Source organism: Pelophylax lessonae, assembly GCF_965119305.1.
Source record: "Pelophylax lessonae genome assembly, chromosome: 13".
Classification (NCBI taxonomy): Eukaryota; Metazoa; Chordata; class Amphibia; order Anura; family Ranidae; genus Pelophylax; species Pelophylax lessonae.
The window spans coordinates 3,490,506-3,511,688 of NC_138780.1; the positions used below are offsets into that span (position 1 = coordinate 3,490,506).

The 21,183-nt window shown below is 55.1% G+C and overlaps 2 protein-coding genes across 2 annotated transcripts in view; one reads left to right on the forward strand and one right to left on the reverse strand.

The window, feature by feature from the left end:
• Positions 1 to 13,739, reverse strand: part of CRTC2 (CREB regulated transcription coactivator 2) — a 29,889-nt gene extending 16,150 nt beyond the window's left edge. Inside the window, exons 1-4 of the mRNA XM_082275880.1 lie at positions 13,579 to 13,739; positions 8,272 to 8,373; positions 8,003 to 8,143; positions 4,537 to 4,604 (exon numbers count right to left, since the gene is read on the reverse strand). Coding sequence (XP_082132006.1) covers positions 4,537 to 4,604; positions 8,003 to 8,143; positions 8,272 to 8,373; positions 13,579 to 13,701 — 434 coding nt within the window. The 5' untranslated portion in view covers positions 13,702 to 13,739. The remainder of the gene's footprint in view (positions 1 to 4,536; positions 4,605 to 8,002; positions 8,144 to 8,271; positions 8,374 to 13,578) is intronic.
• A 3,932-nt stretch (positions 13,740 to 17,671) lies between these two features.
• On the forward strand, positions 17,672 to 20,318 carry LOC309569890 (acrosin-like; the record flags this gene model as incomplete). The annotated part of the gene is made up of 4 exons (XM_082275881.1): positions 17,672 to 17,901; positions 17,986 to 18,251; positions 18,436 to 18,581; positions 20,154 to 20,318. The coding sequence occupies exons 1-4, from the start codon at positions 17,705 to 17,707 to the stop codon at positions 20,316 to 20,318; spliced, it is 774 nt and encodes a 257-aa protein (XP_082132007.1). The 5' UTR covers positions 17,672 to 17,704.
• Between the last annotated feature and the right edge of the window lie 865 nt (positions 20,319 to 21,183).

A 21,183-nucleotide genomic window follows, 5' to 3' on the forward strand; every position in this document is an offset into this window, starting at 1 on the left:
TCTGTATATACTGTATACTGTCATCTCCATCCTCTGTATATACTGTATACTGTCATCTCCATCCTCTGTATATACTGTATACTGTCATCTCCATCCTCTATATATACTGTCATCTCCATCCTCTATATATACTGTCATCTCCATCCTCTATATATACTGTCATCTCCATCCTCTATATATACTGTCATCTCCATCCTCTGTATACTGTCATCTCCATCCTCTGTATACTGTCATCTCCATCCTCTATATACTGTCATCTCCATCCTCTATATACTGTCATCTCCATCCTCTGTATATACTGTATACTGTCATCTCCATCCTCTATATACTGTCATCTCCATCCTCTATATACTGTCATCTCCATCCTCTATATACTGTCATCTCCATCCTCTGTATATACTGTCATCTCCATCCTCTGTATATACTGTATACTGTGTCATCTCCATCCTCTGTATATACTGTATACTGTCATCTCCATCCTCTATATATACTGTCATCTCCATCCTCTATGTATACTGTCATCTCCATCCTCTGTATATACTGTCATCTCCATCCTCTGTATATACTGTATACTGTCATCTCCATCCTCTGTATATACTGTCATCTCCATCCTCTATATATACTGTCATCTCCATCCTCTGTATATACTGTCATCTCCATTCTCTATATATACTGTCATCTCCATCCTCTATATATACTGTCATCTCCATCCTCTGTATATACTGTCATCTCCATCCTCTATATATACTGTCATCTCCATCCTCTATATATACTGTCATCTCCATCCTCTATATATACTGTATACTGTCATCTCCATTCTCTATATATACTGTCATCTCCATCCTCTGTATATACTGTCATCTCCATCCTCTGTATATACTGTATACTGTCATCTCCATCCTCTATATATACTGTCATCTCCATCCTCTATATATACTGTCATCTCCATCCTCTATATATACTGTCATCTCCATCCTCTATATATACTGTCATCTCCATCCTCTATATATACTGTCATCTCCATCCTCTATATATACTGTCATCTCCATCCTCTGTATATACTGTCATCTCCATCCTCTGTATATACTGTCATCTCCATCCTCTATATATACTGTCATCTCCATCCTCTATATATACTGTCATCTCCATCCTCTATATATACTGTCATCTCCATCCCCTGTATATACTGTATACTGTCATCTCCATCCTCTGTATATACTGTATACTGTCATCTCCATCCTCTATATATACTGTCATCTCCATCCTCTGTATATACTGTCATCTCCATCCTCTGTATATACTGTCATCTCCATCCTCTGTATATACTGTCATCTCCATCCTCTGTATATACTGTCATCTCCATCCTCTGTATATACTGTCATCTCCATCCTCTATATATACTGTCATCTCCATCCTCTATATATACTGTCATCTCCATCCTCTGTATATACTGTCATCTCCATCCTCTATATATACTGTCATCTCCATCCTCTATATATACTGTCATCTCCATCCTCTATATATACTGTCATCTCCATCCTCTGTATATACTGTCATCTCCATCCTCTATATATACTGTCATCTCCATCCTCTATATATACTGTCATCTCCATCCTCTGTATATACTGTCATCTCCATCCTCTATATATACTGTCATCTCCATTCTCTATATATACTGTCATCTCCATCCTCTGTATATACTGTCATCTCCATCCTCTATATATACTGTCATCTCCATTCTCTATATATACTGTCATCTCCATTCTCTATATATACTGTCATCTCCATCCTCTGTATATACTGTCATCTCCATCCTCTGTATATACTGTATACTGTGTCATCTCCATCCTCTGTATATACTGTATACTGTCATCTCCATCCTCTGTATATACTGTCATCTCCATCCTCTGTATATACTGTATACTGTCATCTCCATCCTCTGTATATACTGTCATCTCCATCCTCTATATATACTGTCATCTCCATCCTCTATATATACTGTCATCTCCATCCTCTATATATACTGTCATCTCCATCCTCTGTATATACTGTCATCTCCATCCTCTGTATATACTGTCATCTCCATCCTCTGTATATACTGTCATCTCCATCCTCTGTATATACTGTCATCTCCATCCTCTATATATACTGTCATCTCCATCCTCTATATATACTGTCATCTCCATTCTCTATATATACTGTCATCTCCATCCTCTATATATACTGTCATCTCCATCCTCTATATATACTGTCATCTCCATCCTCTGTATATACTGTCATCTCCATCCTCTATATATACTGTCATCTCCATCCTCTATATATACTGTCATCTCCATCCTCTGTATATACTGTCATCTCCATCCTCTGTATATACTGTCATCTCCATCCTCTATATATACTGTCATCTCCATCCTCTATATATACTGTCATCTCCATCCTCTATATATACTGTCATCTCCATCCTCTGTATATACTGTCATCTCCATCCTCTATATATACTGTCATCTCCATCCTCTATATATACTGTCATCTCCATCCTCTATATACTGTCATCTCCATCCTCTGTATACTGTCATCTCCATCCTCTGTATACTGTCATCTCCATCCTCTGTATATACTGTCATCTCCATCCTCTATATATACTGTCATCTCCATCCCCTGTATATACTGTATACTGTCATCTCCATCCTCTGTATATACTGTATACTGTCATCTCCATCCTCTATATATACTGTCATCTCCATCCTCTATATATACTGTCATCTCCATCCTCTATATATACTGTCATCTCCATCCTCTATATATACTGTCATCTCCATCCTCTGTATACTGTCATCTCCATCCTCTGTATACTGTCATCTCCATCCTCTATATACTGTCATCTCCATCCTCTATATACTGTCATCTCCATCCTCTGTATATACTGTATACTGTCATCTCCATCCTCTATATACTGTCATCTCCATCCTCTATATATACTGTCATCTCCATCCTCTATATATACTGTCATCTCCATCCTCTGTATACTGTCATCTCCATCCTCTATATACTGTCATCTCCATCCTCTGTATATACTGTCATCTCCATCCTCTGTATATACTGTATACTGTGTCATCTCCATCCTCTGTATATACTGTATACTGTCATCTCCATCCTCTGTATACTGTTAAATACCCGTCCCCTATATATAATGTATATGGTGTCATACCCATCCCCTATATATAATGTATATGGTGTCATACTGTCCCCTATATAATGTATATGGTGTCATACCCGTCCCTTATATATAATGTATATGGTGTCATACCCATCCCCTATATATAATGTATATGGTGTCATACCCGTCCCCTATATATATATAATGTATATGGTGTCATATCCGTCCCCTATATATAATGTATATGGTGTCATACTGTCACCTATATATAATGTATATGGTGTCATACTGTCACCTATATATAATGTATATGGTGTCATACCCGTCCCCTATATATATAATGTATATGGTGTCATACTGTCACCTATATATAATGTATATGGTGTCATACCCGTCCCTTATATATAATGTATATGGTGTCATACCCATCCCCTATATATAATGTATATGGTGTCACACCCGTCCCCTATATCTAATGTATATGGTGTCATACCCGTCCCCTATATATATATATATATATATATATATATATATATATATATATATATATATATATAATGTATATGGTGTCATACCCGTCCCCTATATCTAATGTATATGGTGTCATACCCGTCCCCTATATATAATGTATATGGTGTCATACCCGTCCCCTATATATAATGTATATGGTGTCATACCCGTCCCCTATATCTAATGTATATGTCGTCATACCCGTCCCCTATATATAATGTATATGGTGTCATACCCGTCCCCTATATATAATGTATATGGTGTCATACCCGTCCCCTATATATAATGTATATGGTGTCATACCCGTCCCCTATATCTAATGTATATGTGTCACACCCGTCCCCTATATCTAATGTATATGGTGTCATACCCGTCCCCTATATATAATGTATATGGTGTCATACCCGTCCCCTATATAATGTATATGGTGTCATACCCGTCCCCTATATATAATGTATATGGTGTCATACCCGTCCCCTATATCTAATGTATATGGCGTCATACCCGTCCCCTATATATAATGTATATGGTGTCATATCCATCCCCTATATATAATGTATATGGTGTCATACCCGTCCCCTATATCTAATGTATATGGTGTCATACCCGTCCCCTATATATAATGTATATGGTGTCATACCCGTCCCCTATATAATGTATATGGTGTCATACCCGTCCCCTATATATAATGTATATGGTGTCATACCCGTCCCCTATATCTAATGTATATGTCGTCATACCCGTCCCCTATATATAATGTATATGGTGTCATACCCGTCCCCTATATATAATGTATATGGCGTCATATCCGTCCCCCGTGTGACGTTGGGGCGGAGTTCCCCTGTGCAGTGCATTGTGAGTGGGATTACCTCTTCCAGCCGGCCTCCTGGTGGGGGGAGAGGTGGGTCACATTGTAGGGTGAGCTGTCTACGTTGGGGTGTTAAGGAAAATGAGGATGAAGCCGGAGAACCACAGAGAGGACCAATCACTGCTCACCCAGGGGTCATGTGATCAGCCGCTAGTCCCCTCTCTCTGTCCCTACGGTGGCCCGTCCCCTCTCTGGGTCCCCACGGTGGCCCGTCCCCTCCCCTCTCTCGGTCACTACGGTGGCCCGTCCCCTCTCTCTGTCCCTACGGTGGGCCGTCCCCTCTCTCTGTCCCTACGGTGGGCCGTCCCCTCTCTCAGCCCCTACGGCGGCCGGTCCCCTCTCTCTGTCCCCACGGTGGCGCCTCCCCTCTCTCGGCCCCCACGGTGGCCCGTCCCCTCTCTCGGCCCCCACGGTGGCCCGTCCCCTCTCTGGGTCCCCACGGTGGCCTGTCCCCTCTCTCGGCCCCTACGGCGGCCGGTCCCCTCTCTCTGTCCCCACAGTGGCCCGTCCCCTCTCTCGGCCCCTACGGCGGTCGGTCCCCTCTCTCTGTCCCCACGGTGGCGCCTCCCCTCTCTCGGCCCCCACGGTGGCCCGTCCCCTCTCTGGGTCCCCACGGTGGCCCGTCCCCTCTCTGGGTCCCCACGGTGGCCTGTCCCCTCTCTCGGCCCCTACGGCGGCCGGTCCCCTCTCTCTGTCCCCACAGTGGCCCGTCCCCTCTCTCGGCCCCTACGGCGGTCGGTCCCCTCTCTCTGTCCCCACGGTGGCGCCTCCCCTCTCTCGGCCCCCACGGTGGCCCGTCCCCTCTCTGGGTCCCCACGGTGGCCACTCCCCTCTCTGGGTCCCCACGGTGGCCCCTCCCCTCTCTCTGTCCCTACGGTGCCCTGTCCCCTCTCTCTGTCCCTACGGTGGCCCGTCCCCTCTCTCTGTCACTACGGTGGCCCGTCCCCTCTCTGTCCCCTCTCTCGGCCCCTACGGCGGCCGGTCCCCTCTCTCTGTCCCCACGGTGGTGCCTCCCCTCTCTCGGCCCCCACGGTGGCCCGTCCCCCTCTGGGTCCCCACGGTGGCCCGTCCCCTCTCTCTGTCCCCACGGTGGCCCGTCCCCTCTCTCGGCCCCTACGGCGGCCGGTCCCCTCTCTCTGTCCCCACGGTGGCCCGTCCCCTCTCTGGGTCCCCACGGTGGCCCGTCCCCTCTCTGGGTCCCCACGGTGGCCCCTCCCCTCTCTGGGTCCCCACGGTGGCCCCTCCCCTCTCTCTGTCCCTACGGTGCCCTGTCCCCTCTCTCTGTCACTACGGTGGCCCGTCCCCTCTCTCTGTCACTACGGCGGCCCGTCCCCTCTCTCCATCCCCACGGTGGCCCCTCCCCTCTCTCGGCCCCTACAGTGGCCCGTCCCCTCTCTCGGTCCCCACGGTGGCCCGTCCCCTCTCTCGGTCCCCACGGTGGCCCCTCCCCTCTCTCGGCCCCTACGGTGGCCCCTCCCCTCTCTTGGCCCCTACGGTGCCCTGTCCCCTCTCTTGGTCCCTACGGCGGTTGATCCCCTCTCTCGGTCCCCACGGTGGCCGGTCCCCTCTCTCGGCCCCTCCCCTCTCTTGGCCCCTACGGTGCCCTGTCCCCTCTCTCGGGCCCTACGGCGGCCGATCCCCTCTCTCGGTCCCCACGGTGGCCCCTCCCCTCTCTCGGCCCCCACGTTGGCCCCTCCCCTCTCTCGGCCCCTACGGTGGCCCCTCCCCTCTCTCGGCCCCTACCCTCTCTCTGTCCCCACGGTGGCCCCTCCCCTCTCTCGGCCCCTACGGCGCCCTGTCCCCTCTCTCGCCCCCTACGGCGGTCGGTCCCCTCTCTCGGCCCCCACGTTGGCCCCTCCCCTCTCTCGGCCCCTACGGTGGCCCCTCCCCTCTCTCGGCCCCTACCCTCTCTCTGTCCCCACGGTGGCCCCTCCCCTCTCTCGCCCCCTACGGCGGTCGGTCCCCTCTCTTGGCCCCTACGGTGCCCTGTCCCCTCTCTCTGTCCCTACGGCGGTCGGTCCCCTCTCTCTGTCCCCACGGTGGCCCCTCCTCTCTCTCGGCCCCTATGGTGGCCCCTCCCCTCTCTTGGCCCCTATGGGGGCCGTCCCCTCTCTTGGCCCCTACGGTGGCCCCTCCCCTCTCTCGGTCCCCACGGTGGCCCCTCCCCTCTCTCGGTCCCTACGTTGGTCCGTCCCCTCTCTCGGTCCCCACGGTGGCCCCTCCCCTCTCTCGGTCCCCACGTTGGCCCCTCCCCTCTCTCGGCCCCTACGGTGGCCCCTCCCCTCTCTCGGCCCCCATGGTGGCCCCTCCCCTCTCTCGGCCCCTACGGTGGCCCCTCCCCTCTCTCGGTCCCCACGTTTGCCCCTCCCCTCTCTCGGGCCCTACGGTGGCCCCTCCCCTCTCTCGGGCCCTATGGTGGCCCCTCCCCTCTCTCGGCCCCTACGGTGGCCCCTCCCCTCTCTCTGTCCCCACGGTGGCCCCTCCCCTCTCTCTGTCCCTACGGTGCCCTGTCCCCTCTCTCTGTCCCTACGGCGGCCGGTCCCCTCTCTCTGTCCCCTCTCTCTGTCCCCTCTCTCTCCCTACGGCGGTCGGTCCCCTCTCTCTGTCCCCACGGTGGCCCCTCCTCTCTCTCGGCCCCTATGGTGGCCCCTCCCCTCTCTTGGCCCCTATGGGGGCCGTCCCCTCTCTTGGCCCCCACGGTGGCCCCTCCCCTCTCTCGGTCCCCACGTTGGCCCCTCCCCTCTCTCGGCCCCTACGGTGGCCCCTCCCCTCTCTCGGCCCCCACGGTGGCCCCTCCCCTCTCTCGGCCCCTACGGCGGCCCCTCCCCTCTCTCGGTCCCCACGGTGGCCGGTCCCCTCTCTCGGTCCCCACGGTGGCCCCTCCCCTCTCTCGGCCCCTACGGTGCCCTGTCCCCTCTCTCGGTCCCTACGGTGGCCGATCCCCTCTCTCGGTCCCCACGGTGGCCGGTCCCCTCTCTCTGTCCCCACGGCGCCCTGTCCCCTCTCTTGGTCCCTACGGCGGCCGATCCCCTCTCTCGGTCCCCACGGTGGCCAGTCCCCTCTCTCGGTCCCCACTGTGGCCCCTCCCCTCTCTCGGTCCCCACAGTGGCCCCTCCCCTCTCTCGGCCCCTACGGTGGCCCCTCCCCTCTCTCGGCCCCTACAGTGGCCCCTCCCCTCTCTCTGTCTCCACGGTGGCCCCTCCCCTCTCTCTGTCCCTACGGTGCCCTGTCCCCTCTCTCTGTCCCTACGGTGGCCCCTCTTCTCTCTCGGCCCCTATAGTGGCCCCTCCCCTCTCTCTGTCTCCACGGTGGCCCCTCCCCTCTCTCTGTCCCTACGGTGCCCTGTCCCTTCTCTCTGTCCCCACGGTGGCCCCTCTTCTCTCTCGGCCCCTATAGTGGCCCCTCCCCATCTCTCGGTCCCCACAGTGGCCCCTCCCCTCTCTCTGTCCCTATGTTGGTCCGTCCCCTCTCTCGGTCCCTATAAAGGATATTTGCCGCATATACCGGCGTAGCGGTGACATCATCCGGCGGGGATCTCTATGGACTCGCTCCACCAGGCCGTGGTGCCGGGTACTGCGGGAGGGGTCCAGCGGAGACTGCGGAGGTCCCTGTGGGAGGAGAAAGAGAGAGAGGGATGAGCGGAGGAGGGGTGAGGGATGAGCGGAGGAGGGGAGAGGGGGAGGGGTAGAGAAGACAGCGGGGGAGGGGGGAATGACCGGTACTCACAGTCACTCACCTGGAAGTCGGTGGAGTTGCTGCCAATCTGGTTGACGTTGGGCAGAGAACCGCCATAGCAGGACCCCCTCATGTGCGCCATCCGCAGCTTCTGCACCTGGACCTGCAACACCAACAGGATCACTGACCAATCACAGACCAGATCACTGAGTACTCCCCCCCCCGACCAATCACAGAGCAGATCACTGAGTACTCCCCCCCCCCCGACCAATCACAGACCAGATCACTGAGTACTCCTCCCCCGACTAATCACAGACCAGATCACTGAGTACTCCCCCCCCCGACCAATCACAGAGCAGATCACTGAGCACTCCCCCCCCCCCCGACCAATCACAGACCAGATCACTGAGTACTCCTCCCCCGACCAATCACAGACCAGATCACTGAGTACTCCCCCCGACCAATCACAGACCAGATCACTGAGCACTCCCCCCCCCCCGACCAATCACAGACCAGATCACTGAGTATTCCCCCCCCCCCGACCAATCACAGACCAGATCACTGAGTATTCCCCCCGACCAATCACAGACCAGATCACTGAGTACTCCCCCCCCCCCCCCCGACCAATCACAGACCAGATCACTGAGTACTCCCCCCCCCGACCAATCACAGACCAGATCACTGAGTATTCCCCCCGACCAATCACAGACCAGATCACTGAGTACTCCCCCCCCCCGACCAATCACAGACCAGATCACTGAGTACTCCCCCCCGACCAATCACAGACCAGATCACTGAGTACTCCTCCCCCCCGACCAATCACAGACCAGATCACTTATTTTCCCACCCCCAAGCAGGGGGGAGGAGGAGGTGGGGAAAGTGGGGGGAGGTCAGGTTGGGGGATCCAGTGAGTGGGGGGGGATTTTGGGGGGCCAGGTGACAGGTTGGGGGGAGATGGTGGGCGGGCCAGAATTTCTGGGGATCAGGGTGAGGTGGAGGGGGGGGAGGTTTTAGGGATCAGGTGACGGGGGATGGGAAGGGTCAGGTCATGGGGGTGGGGGGGTTCTGGTGATGGTGTATGGAAGGTGGGGGTCAGGTTGGGGGGGTGGAGAGTAAGTGGGGGTCAGGAAGGGGGTCAGATGGAGGGGTCAGGTTGGGGGAGGGGTAATTGGGACGGTCAGGTGGGGGGGTCATGTTGGGGGAGGAGGGGGGGAGGTGGGGGTCAGGTTGAAGGGGCAGGTTGGGGGGAGGGCTCAGGTGGGGGTTAGGTTGGGGAAGGGGTAGATTGGGGTCAGGTTGGAGGGGGGAGGGGTAGGTGGGGGGGAATGCTCAGGTGGGGGTCAGGTTGGGGGGAGGGGTAAGTGGGGGTCAGGTTGGAGGGGGAGGGGTAAGTGGGGGGGGTCAGGTTGAAGGGGAAGGTTGGGGGGAGGGCTCAGGTGGGGGTCAGGTTGGGGGGAGGGGTAAGTTGGGGGTCAGGTTGGGGGAGGGGTAAGTGGGGGGTCAGGTTGGAGGGGGAGGGGTAAGTGGGGGGGGTCAGGTTGAAGGGGCAGGTTGGGGGAGGGCTCAGGTGGGGGTCAGGTTGGGGGGGAGGGGTAGGTGGGGGGAATGCTCAGGTGGGGGTCAGGTTGGAGGGGGAGAGGTAAAGTTGGGGGTCAGGTTGGGGGAGGGGTAAAGTTGGGGGTCAGGTTGGGGGGAGGAGTAAAGTTGGGGGTCAGGTTGGGGGGAGGGGTAAGTTGGGGGTCAGGTTGGGGGAGGGGTAATGTTGGGGGTCAGGTTGGAGGGGTAAAGTTGGGGGTCAGGTGGGGGGAGGGGTAAAGTTGGGGGTCAGGTGGGGGGAGGGGTAGGTGGGGGTCAGGTTGGAGGGGGAGGGGTAAAGTTGGTGGTCAGGTTGGAGGGGGAGGGGTAAAGTTGGGGGGGCAGGTGGGGGGGAGGGGTAAAGTTGGAGGGGGAGGGGTAAAGTTGGGGGGGAGGGGTAAAGTTGGTGGTCAGGTTGGAGGGGGAGGGGTCAGGTTGGAGGGGGAGGGGTAAAGTTGGGGGTCAGGTTGGAGGGGGAGGGGTAAAGTTGGGGTCAGGGGTAAAGTTGGGGGTCAGGTTGGAGGGGGAGGGGTAAAGTTGGGGTCAGGTGGGGGGGAGGGGTAATGTTGGGGGTCAGGTTGGAGGGGGAGGGGTAAAGTTGGGGGTCAGGTTGGAGGGGGAGGGGTAATGTTGGGGGTCAGGTTGGAGGGGGAGGGGTAAAGTTGGGGGGGAGGGGTAAAGTTGGGGGTCAGGTGGGGGGAGGGGTAGGTGGGGGTCAGGTTGGAGGGGGAGGGGTAAAGTTGGGGGTCAGGTGGGGGGAGGGGTAAAGTTGGGGGTCAGGTTGGAGGGGGAGGGGTAAAGTTGGGGGTCAGGTTGGGGGGAGGGGTAAAGTTGGGGGTCAGGTTGGAGGGGGAGGGGTAAAGTTGGGGGTCAGGTTGGAGGGGGAGGGGTAAAGTTGGGGGTCAGGTTGGGGGGAGGGGTAAAGTTGGGGGTCAGGTTGGAGGGGGAGGGGTAAAGTTGGAGGGGGAGGGGTAAAGTTGGGGTCAGGTTGGGGGGGGAGGGGTAAAGTTGGGGGTCAGGTGGGGGGGAGGGGTAAAGTTGGGGGTCAGGTTGGAGGGGGAGGGGTAAAGTTGGGGGTCAGGTGGGGGGAGGGGGAGGTGGGGGTCAGGGTAGAGGGGGAGGGGTAAAGTTGGGGGTCAGGGTAGAGGGGGAGGGGTAAAGTTGGGGGTCAGGTTGGAGGGGGAGGGGTAAAGTTGGGGGTCAGGTTGGGGGGAGGGGTAAAGTTGGGGGTCAGGTTGGAGGGGGAGGGGTAAAGTTGGAGGGGGAGGGGTAAAGTTGGGGTCAGGTTGGGGGGGGGAGGGGTAAAGTTGGGGGTCAGGTGGGGGGGAGGGGTAAAGTTGGGGGTCAGGTTGGAGGGGGAGGGGTAAAGTTGGGGGTCAGGTGGGGGAGGGGGAGGTGGGGGTCAGGGTAGAGGGGGAGGGGTAAAGTTGGGGGTCAGGGTAGAGGGGAGGGGTAAAGTTGGGGGTCAGGTTGGAGGGGGAGGGGTAAAGTTGGGGGTCAGGGTAGAGGGGGAGGGGTAAAGTTGGGGGTCAGGTTGGAGGGGGAGGGGTAAAGTTGGGGGTCAGGTTGGAGGGGGAGGGGTAAAGTTGGGGGTCAGGTTGGGGGGAGGGGTAAAGTTGGGGGTCAGGTTGGAGGGGGAGGGGTAAAGTTGGGGTCAGGTTGGGGGGGAGGGGTAAAGTTGGGGGTCAGGTGGGGGGAGGGGTAAAGTTGGGGGTCAGGTTGGAGGGGGAGGGGTAAAGTTGGGGGTCAGGTGGGGGGAGGGGTAGGTGGGGGTCAGGGTAGAGGGGGAGGGGTAAAGTTGGGGGTCAGGTTGGAGGGGGAGGGGTAAAGTTGGGGGTCAGGTTGGAGGGGGAGGGGTTAAGTTGGGGGTCAGGTGGGGGGAGGGGTAGGTGGGGGTCAGGTTGGAGGGGGAGGGGTAAAGTTGGGGGTCAGGTTGGAGGGGGAGGGGTTAAGTTGGGGGTCAGGTGGGGGGAGGGGTAGGTGGGGGTCAGGTTGGAGGGGGAGGGGTAAAGTTGGGGGTCAGGGTAGAGGGGGAGGGGTAAAGTTGGGGGTCAGGTTGGAGGGGGAGGGGTAAAGTTGGGGGTCAGGGTAGAGGGGGAGGGGTAAAGTTGGGGGTCAGGTTGGAGGGGGAGGGGTAAAGTTGGGGGTCAGGTTGGAGGGGGAGGGGTAAAGTTGGAGGGGGAGGGGTAAAGTTGGAGGGGGAGGGGTAAAGTTGGGGTCAGATTGGGGGGGGAGGGGTAAAGTTGGGGGTCAGGTTGGAGGGGGAGGGGTAAAGTTGGGGGTCAGGTGGGGGGAGGGGTAGGTGGGGGTCAGGTTGGAGGGGGAGGGGTAAAGTTGGGGGTCAGGTTGGAGGGGGAGGGGTAAAGTTGGGGGTCAGGGTAGAGGGGGAGGGGTAAAGTTGGGGGTCAGGTTGGAGGGGGAGGGGTAAAGTTGGGGGTCAGGGTAGAGGGGGAGGGGTAAAGTTGGGGGTCAGGTTGGAGGGGGAGGGGTAAAGTTGGGGGTCAGGTTGGAGGGGGAGGGGTAAAGTTGGGGGTCAGGTTGGAGGGGGAGGGGTAAAGTTGGGGTCAGGTTGGGGGGGGAGGGGTAAAGTTGGGGGTCAGGTTGGAGGGGGAGGGGTAGGTGGGGGTCAGGGTAGAGGGGGAGGGGTAAAGTTGGGGGTCAGGTTGGAGGGGGAGGGGTTAAGTTGGGGGTCAGGTGGGGGGAGGGGTAGGTGGGGGTCAGGTTGGAGGGGTAAAGTTGGGGGTCAGGGTAGAGGGGGAGGGGTAAAGTTGGGGGTCAGGTTGGAGGGGGAGGGGTAAAGTTGGGGGTCAGGGTAGAGGGGGAGGGGTAAAGTTGGGGGTCAGGTTGGAGGGGGAGGGGTAAAGTTGGGGGTCAGGTTGGAGGGGGAGGGGTAAAGTTGGGGTCAGGTTGGGGGAGGGGTAGGTGGGGGTCAGGGTAGAGGGGGAGGGGTAAAGTTGGGGGTCAGGTTGGAGGGGGAGGGGTTAAGTTGGGGGTCAGGTGGGGGGAGGGGTAGGTGGGGGTCAGGTTGGAGGGGGAGGGGTTAAGTTGGGGGTCAGGTTGGAGGGGGAGGGGTAAAGTTGGGGGTCAGGTTGGGGGAGGGGTAAAGTTGGAGGGGGAGGGGTAAAGTTGGGGTCAGGTTGGAGGGGGAGGGGTAAAGTTGGGGTCAGGTTGGGGGGGGGAGGGGTAGTTGGGGGTCAGGGTAGAGGGGGAGGGGTAAAGTTGGGGGTCAGGTGGGGGGGAGGGGTAAAGTTGGAGGGGGAGGGGTAAAGTTGGGGGTCAGGTTGGGGGGAGGGGTAAAGTTGGGGGTCAGGTGGGGGGGAGGGGTAAAGTTGGAGGGGGAGGGGTAAAGTTGGGGGTCAGGTTGGAGGGGGAGGGGTAAAGTTGGGGGTCAGGTTGGGGGGAGGGGTAAAGTTGGGGGTCAGGTTGGGGGAGGGGTAAAGTTGGAGGGGGAGGGGTAAAGTTGGGGTCAGGTTGGAGGGGGAGGGGTCAGGTTGGAGGGGGAGGGGTAAAGTTGGGGGTCAGGTTGGGGGAGGGGTAAAGTTGGAGGGGGAGGGGTAAAGTTGGGGGTCAGGTTGGAGGGGGAGGGGTAAAGTTGGGGGTCAGGTTGGAGGGGGAGGGGTCAGGTTGGAGGGGGAGGGGTCAGGTTGGAGGGGGAGGGGTAAAGTTGGGGTCAGGTTGGGGGGAGGGGTAAATTTGGGGGTCAGGTTGGGGGAGGGATAAAGTTGGGGTCAGGTTGGAGGGGGAGGGGTAAAGTTGTGGCTCAGCCCCGTCTGAGTGTGACGTCACAGGTTACCCGGGCGGAGCTGAGGTCGGACATGACCTCCACAAAGGCCGCCGTCTCCTCGGCCTGTCGCTGCCTCTGAAGGGCGATTTTCTCGCTGAATTTCCGCGGAGCGGAGGAGCCCGGAGCCGCCATCTTCCCTCCTTCCGCCAGACCAGGCTGGCCCCGCCCAATACCGCCCGCACCACGCCTCCCACTCCGCCCCTTTCCCCGGGCAGCGCCAGTCCCCACCTACTCCGCCCCTCGAGACCACACCCCCCGGGATATTCCCGCTCTCTTCCCTTCAGAACTGTCATCAGGACCACACCCCTGACCTGCCCCCTTTTCCTTCCGAGAACACGCCTCCAAACGGCCCCCAGAGGAGGAACTGCCGCCTTCGGAGATTGTCCCCGCCCCTTTACTGCGGCCCCGCCCGGTACCGGATGTAGAAAAGAAGAGCGCAGCCCTGATAACCTTCCCCCTCCCCCGCACACAAATCCCGGCATTGTAGTTCCGGGCTATCATTGTGCATCTTTATACTTCTTCCCCCACCCAGCCTGCTTCTTAAAGGGAACCTGTCATGAGGGAAGTATGGAAGCTGTCATGGCTCACAGTTGGAAATGCTCTCTGCCTGGCTGCCATGCTCATCCTTTGGCTTTGATAATTTGAGGATGTGATGGGAGTTGGGCCCTTCGGGAGCCACAATGGGGGGAAAGCTGCGCCCCCCTCCCCCCACACTCCAATTGGGTGAAATGTGTCCGCTTCCATCCGCAGTCTCTCACACAGGTGTGTTATTACTTTAAAGTGGAACTCCGGAGGGTTTATTCTGATATTGTGGGCGGAGCTCTGTAATAATGTTCTATCCCCCTCCCCCGCAGATTTCTGAGATCATCCTCCGATCTGATTGGACGATTCTCCCCCCGCCATGAAGAGGAAGACATTTCTCATCGCCGTCCTCTTCTTCTGCGCCCTCTGCAAAGATGTCCCCGCCCAGCCGCCTGCATGGCCCCCAAGAAATGCATGGCCCCCAAGACCTCCATGGCCCCCAAGGCCTCTGTGGCCCCCAAGAGTGGCAGTGGCCCCAAGACCTGCAGGTGAGCTCCGCCCCCCACCTCCCCTTCCCAGCCAATCAGATCTCATCACTGCATGGAGCTAATTCGGGTTCTGAATGGAGGGTGGAGGTGATGGAGGACGTCACATGATCGCAGGCCAACAGACCAATCAGCTGCAGCCACACACAACCAAAGAAGAGTGACATCATCAACCTAATATGGCCACATGGCTTTATTTGGATGATGACATCAGCCAATATCCCCGCCCCTTTAATAAATGCTGCTGTGGGGCGGGGAGTTCCACAGCCACAGCTGATTGGTCCAGCGGCCTGCATTCATGTGACCGCCTCCAGGAAGGTTCCGCTCAAACCTTAGCTCAGCACTAGTTAGAGCCCCTGCAAGGTCTTATTTTTTTGCTTTAGGTGCCCCCTTGGGGAGATTTCCCATCACTTCCTGTCCCAGAGACACAACAGGAAGTGAGAGGAAATGTCTCTTCCCTGTCCCAGAGACACAACAGGAAGTGAGAGGAAATCTCTCTTCCCTGTCCCAGAGACACGACAGGAAGTGAGGGGGAATATCTATTCCCTGTCCCAGAGACACAACAGGAAGTGAGAAGAAATCTCTCTTCCCTGTCCCAGAGACACGACAGGAAGTGAGGGGGAATATCTATTCCCTTCTTAGACAATTGTCACCAGAAGTGGGGTCCTCCTTGATGAGGTTTCCCATCGCTTCCTGTACCAAAGACAAAACAGGAAGTGATAGAAAAATCTCCTCCCTCCTTTGAACTGTTATCACCGAAATAGGTGCCCTCATTGGAAGATATTTCCTTACTTCCTGTCCCAGAGACAAAACAGAAAGTTCAAGGAAATATCTTATCCACTCTTAGACAGTTGTCACCAGAACAGGGGTCCTCACTGGGGAGATTTCCCATCATTTCCTGTCCCAGAGACATAACAGGAAGTTAGAGGAAATATCTTCTCCATTCTTAGACAGTTGTCACCAGAACAGGGGTCCTCACTGGGGAGATTTCCCATCACTTCCTGTCCCAGAGACATAACAGGAAGTTAGAGGAAATATCTTCTCCATTCTTAGACAGTTGTCACCAGAACCGGGGTCCTCACTTGGGAGATTTCCCATCACTTCCTGTCCCAGAGAGAAAACAGGAAGTTAGAGGAAATACCTTCTCCACTCTCAGACAGTTGTCACCAGATCAGGGGTCCTCAATGAGGAGATTTCCCATCACTTCCTGTCCCAGAGACATAACAGGAAGTTAGAGGAAATATCTTCTCTACTCTTAGACAGTTGTCACCAAATCAGAGGCCCTCACTGGGGAGATTTCCCATCACTTCCTGTCCTGGAGACATAACAGGAAGTTAGAGGAAATATCTTCTCCGCGCTTCGTTGTCACCAGATCAGGGGTCCTCACTTCCTGTCCCACAGACATAACAGGAAGTTCGAGGAAATATCTTCTCCGCTCTTAGACAGTTGTCACCAGAACAGGGGTCCTCACTGAGGAGATTTCCCATCATTTCCTGTCCCAGAGTCATAACAGGAAGTTAGAGGAAATCTCTCCTCCACTCTCAGACAGTTGTCTTTATTTAAGAGAGACCTTCTCAAAGGTCCTCTAAAAGGAGACCCTGGAGCCTGGTGGAGAGTCACCCCCTGGGGTCTTTTTACTCCCCAAATTTCCGGCCTCTCTTCCAGCTTTGGACCTGGGGTCCCCTTATAATATTGGGGGGTCTTGGTTTTTTTGTAGGGTGCTGGGTGTTCCCATCTATGTTTTGGTGGTCACACGTCTCCAGTAAGATGGAAGCCTTCAGTATCTCACCCAATATGGCAGCACACGGCGCCATGTTGTCGTAGCCCGTTGGGTCGGCCATATTGTGGTAGACATACATGGTTTTGGTTAGAGGTGGTTTGGCCAATTAATGACCACTTACAGGATGGTGGTGGGTTCTGGGTGATCTTGGTTGGGTGGTGGGTGATGGGTTCTGGGTGATCTTGGTTGGGTGGGAGGTTCAGGATGGGGGGATGGGTGGTTGATCATGGGGTCTCCTGTATTATTAATACAATGTATCCGGCATCATCACCATCCGTAGCTCTGGTTGTCTTGACCTTCTAACCTTCTACCCTGCAGCTCAGCCACTCGTCTGCAGTCAGCGCCCCCTGATGGACAACCCTTTCAGTGCGGCCGGCTCCCGCATTGTCGGCGGCCATGATGCTTTGCCAGGATCTTCTGGGTGATCTTGGTTGGGTCGGCCATATTGTGGTAGACATACATGGCTTTGGTTAGAGGTGGCTCGGGCCAATTTAAAGCCACTTACAAGGCTGGTGGTGGGTTCTGGATGATCTAGGTTGGGTGGTGGGTGATGGGTTCAGGATGGGGGGATGGGTGGTTGATCATGGGGTCTCCTCTATCACTGATACAATGTATCCGGTGTCATCACCATCCGTAGATCTGGTTGTCTTGACCTTCTAGACATGGTTTTGGTTAGAGATGGCTCGGCCAATTTCAAGCCACATATGGGATGGTGGGGGGTTCTGGGTGATCTTGGTTGGGTGGTGGGTGATGGGTTCTGGGGGGGGGGTGAGGGGTTCAGGATGGGGGGATGGGTGGTTGACCATGGGGTCTCCTGTATCCGACATCATCACCATCCGTAGCTCTGGTTGTCTTGACCTTCTAACCTTCTACCCTGCAGCTCAGCCACTCGTCTGCAGCCAGCGCCCCCTGATGGACAACCCTTTCAGTGCGGCCGGCTCCCGCATTGTCGGCGGCCATGATGCTTTGCCAGGATCTTCTGGGTGATCTTGGTTGGGTCGGCCATATTGTGGTAGACATACATGGCTTTGGTTAGAGGTGGCTCGGCCAATTAATGACCACTTACGGGATGGTGGTGGGTTCTGGGTGATCTTGGTTGGGTGGGGGGTGATGGGTTCAGGATGGGGGGTGATGGGTGCAGGATGGGGGGATGGGTGGTTGATCATGGGGTCTCCTATATCACTGATACAATGTATCCGGTGTCATCACCATCCGTAGCTCTGGTTGTCTTGACCTTCTAACCTTCTACCCTGCAGCTCAGCCACTCGTCTGCAGCCAGCGCCCCCTGATGGACAACCCTTTCAGTGCGTCCGGCTCCCGCATCGTCGGCGGCCATGATGCTTTGCCAGGATCTTGGCCTTGGCTGGTCAGCATACAACAACCCCTGGACTACGAAGGAAAGGATTTCGGCCACTCCTGCGGTGCCTTCATTGTCAACCAATGGTGGGTCTTGACCGCCGCTCACTGCTTCAAGGGAGTCGGCAAGTGAGTGAGAAGTTCTCTTTATGAGTAGAGATACAATGTGACCAATCAGATGTGAGTGTTAATTCCCGAATCTTGTCTTCCCAGCGACTACCTGCAATGGCGGTTGGTGCTGGGGGCCCGCCAACTCTCCGACCCAGGAGCGGAGACCGAGGTGAGAAAGATCTCCAGGAAGATCGAACACCGAGGATACAACCCCAAGACCGAGGAAAACGATATCACCCTCCTGCGCGTGGATCGCGCCATTAGGTACAGCGACTACATTCAACCGGCCTGCCTCCCTCAGAAAGATCTCATCATCGATCGTTTGACCGAATGTTACATCGCCGGCTGGGGTGTGACTAGCGAGGATTGTAAGTAGGACTTCTCGTAGGGTGACCACATACGGGGCAATCTCTTTGGACAATCATCTCCAGATTGAAGTTGGATAGATTGGAACTTGTGTGGTCAGATTTATTGATTGAATTCGAGATTTAAGATTTGTGGTCGAGGATTTGAGATAACCGATTAATGTCTTGGCGTTTTGTTTCCTCGTAGCGGGCGAACCGTCGGACATCCTCCAGGAGGCCCAGGTGCAGCTCATAGACCCAAAGAAGTGCAACAGCACCTACTGGTACAACGGCGCTGTTGGGAAGTATAATCTGTGTGCCGGATACGAGAGTGGAGGGATCGATAGCTGCCAGGTAAGAGGCCTCATTCTTATCTTCTAATCAGGGAATGACACACCCACATTTAGGCCACACCCACAGAACTATTGCTGAAAGGGTTGTTAGTATTTAGCCACGCCCCAGGGGAACCAGACACCTACAGAACTATAGCTGAAAGGGTTGGAAGTATTTTAGCCACGCCCCAGAGGAACCAGACACCTACAGAGCTATAGCTGAAAGGGTTGTAAGTATTTTACCCACGCCCCAGAGGAACCAGACACCTACAGAGCTATAGTTGAAAGGGTTTTAAGTATTTAGCTACGCCCCAGAAGAGCCCCACGCCTACAGAGGTATAGCTGAAAGGGCTGTAAGCATTTAGACATGCCCCAGAAGAATCAAACGCCTGTAGAGCTAGACATGTAAGGGCTATAAGTATATAGCCATGCCCCAGAGGAACCACACACCTACAAAGCTGAAAGGGTTGTACGGTAAGTATTTATCCATTCCCCTGAAGAACCACACACCCACAGAGCTATAGCTGAAAGGGTTTTAAGTATTTAGCCACGCCCCAGAAGAACCACAGAGCTATAGCTGCAAGGGTTGTAAGTATTTGGCCACGCCCCAGAGGAACCACACACCTACAGAGCTATAGCTGAAAGGGTTTTAAAGTATTTAGCCACTCCCATGAGGAACCACACACCCACAAAGCTGAAGCTGAAAGGGATACACAGTAAGTATTTAGCCATGCCCCAGAAGAATCACACACTCACAGAGCTATAGCTGAAAGGGTTGTAAGTATTTAGCCATGCCCCAGAGGAACCACACACCTGCAGAGCTATAGCTGAAAGGGTTGTAAGTATTTAGCCACTCCCATGAGGAACCACACACTCACATTTTTGCCACACCTGCTGAGCTATAGTTGAAAGAGTTGTACGTATTTAGCCACGCCCAAGAAGAACCGCATGCCTACAGAGCTATATTTTCAAGGGTTGTAAGCATTTAGCCAAGCCCCAGACGAACCACACAGCCACAGAGCTATAGCTGAAAGGGTTGTAAGTAGTTAGCCATGCCCCAGAGGAACCACACACCTAAAGAGCTAAAGCTGCTAGGGTTGTAAGTATTTAGCCACACCCTAAAAAACCACACACTCACATTTTGACCAGGCCTACAGTGCTATAGCTAAAAGGTCAATCAGTGTAGGACCACACCCCAGAAGAACCACCCACCAACATTTTGACCAGGCCTACAGTGCTTTAGCTGAAAGGTCATTCAATCAATATTTAGCCACACCCAAGAATAACCACACACCCACATTTTGACCACACCCAATGTTCTTTAGCTGAATAGTCAATCAGTGTAGGACCACACCCCAGAAGAACCACCCACCCACATTTAGGTCACAGTCATAGTTCTTTACCTGAATATGTTTCAGTAATTAGCCACGCCCCAGAAGAACCAAACCACACAGTTTGGCCACACCTACAATTCTCTAGTTGAAAAGTCAATCAGAGGAAGAACGGCTCATCCATTGTTTTTAGGTCTCGTGTTTTATATCAGTGTCAGGACCCTCGGTTTCCCCATAGTAATCTCTTTTTCTGTTCCTTTAAGGGTGACAGCGGGGGTCCCCTTATGTGCCGAAGACCCCAAACGAAAATCTTCACCATTGTCGGAATCACAAGCTGGGGATACGGATGTGCGCAGGCTCAGAGCCCCGGGATCTACAGCTCAGTGCAATTCTTCCTGGACTGGATCGTTTCTAACATGGAAGGATAGAACCGGTGACAACGAAGATTGGGGCCACCCACCGTCCAACCAATATCCTTATCTCCAATAAATATGTAAATGTGTGCAGTGAGCCACGCCCCCCGGTCTCCACTTCTGTTCAGTGTTCAATTCAGGGGGGGATTTTGGATTTGTTCTGCAATAGGCAAGACTAAAATCAGGGCGCCCCCCCCCAGCCCCGGTATACCGGTCATGGCGTTCACAGGGAACAGCTTCAGCTTCCTCATCAGACACTGAGATGTGATTGGCCCACGGGCCACAATGTGGTCTATGGGGCAGAGAATAGGGTCAGTAGGGCAGAGGATGAGGCGGCATTGGAGGGCACTGATGAAGCTGCACTATGTGGCAGGGATGGGAACTAATAGGCGGCACAGAAGCTGCATTGATAGGCAGTATGGATGAGGTGGCACTGATAGGCAGTATGGATGAGGTGGCACTGATAGGCAGTACGGATGAGGTGGCACTGATAGGCAGTATGGATGAGGTGGCACTGATAGGCAGTATGGATGAGGTGGCACTGATAGGCAGTACGGATGAGGTGGCACTGATGAAGCTGCACTGATAGGTGGCACTGATGAAGCTGCACTATGTGGCATGGATGGGCACTAATAGGCAGCACTGATAGGCAGTATGGATGAGGTGGCACTGATAGGCAGTACGGATGAGGTGGCACTGATAGGCAGTACGGATGAGGTGGCACTGATAGGCAGTACGGATGAGGTGGCACTGATAGGCAGTACGGATGAGGTGGCACTGAAAGGCAGTACGGATGAGGTGGCACTGATAGGCAGTACGGATGAGGTGGCACTGATAGGCAGTACGGATGAGGTGGCACTGATAGGCAGTATGGATGAGG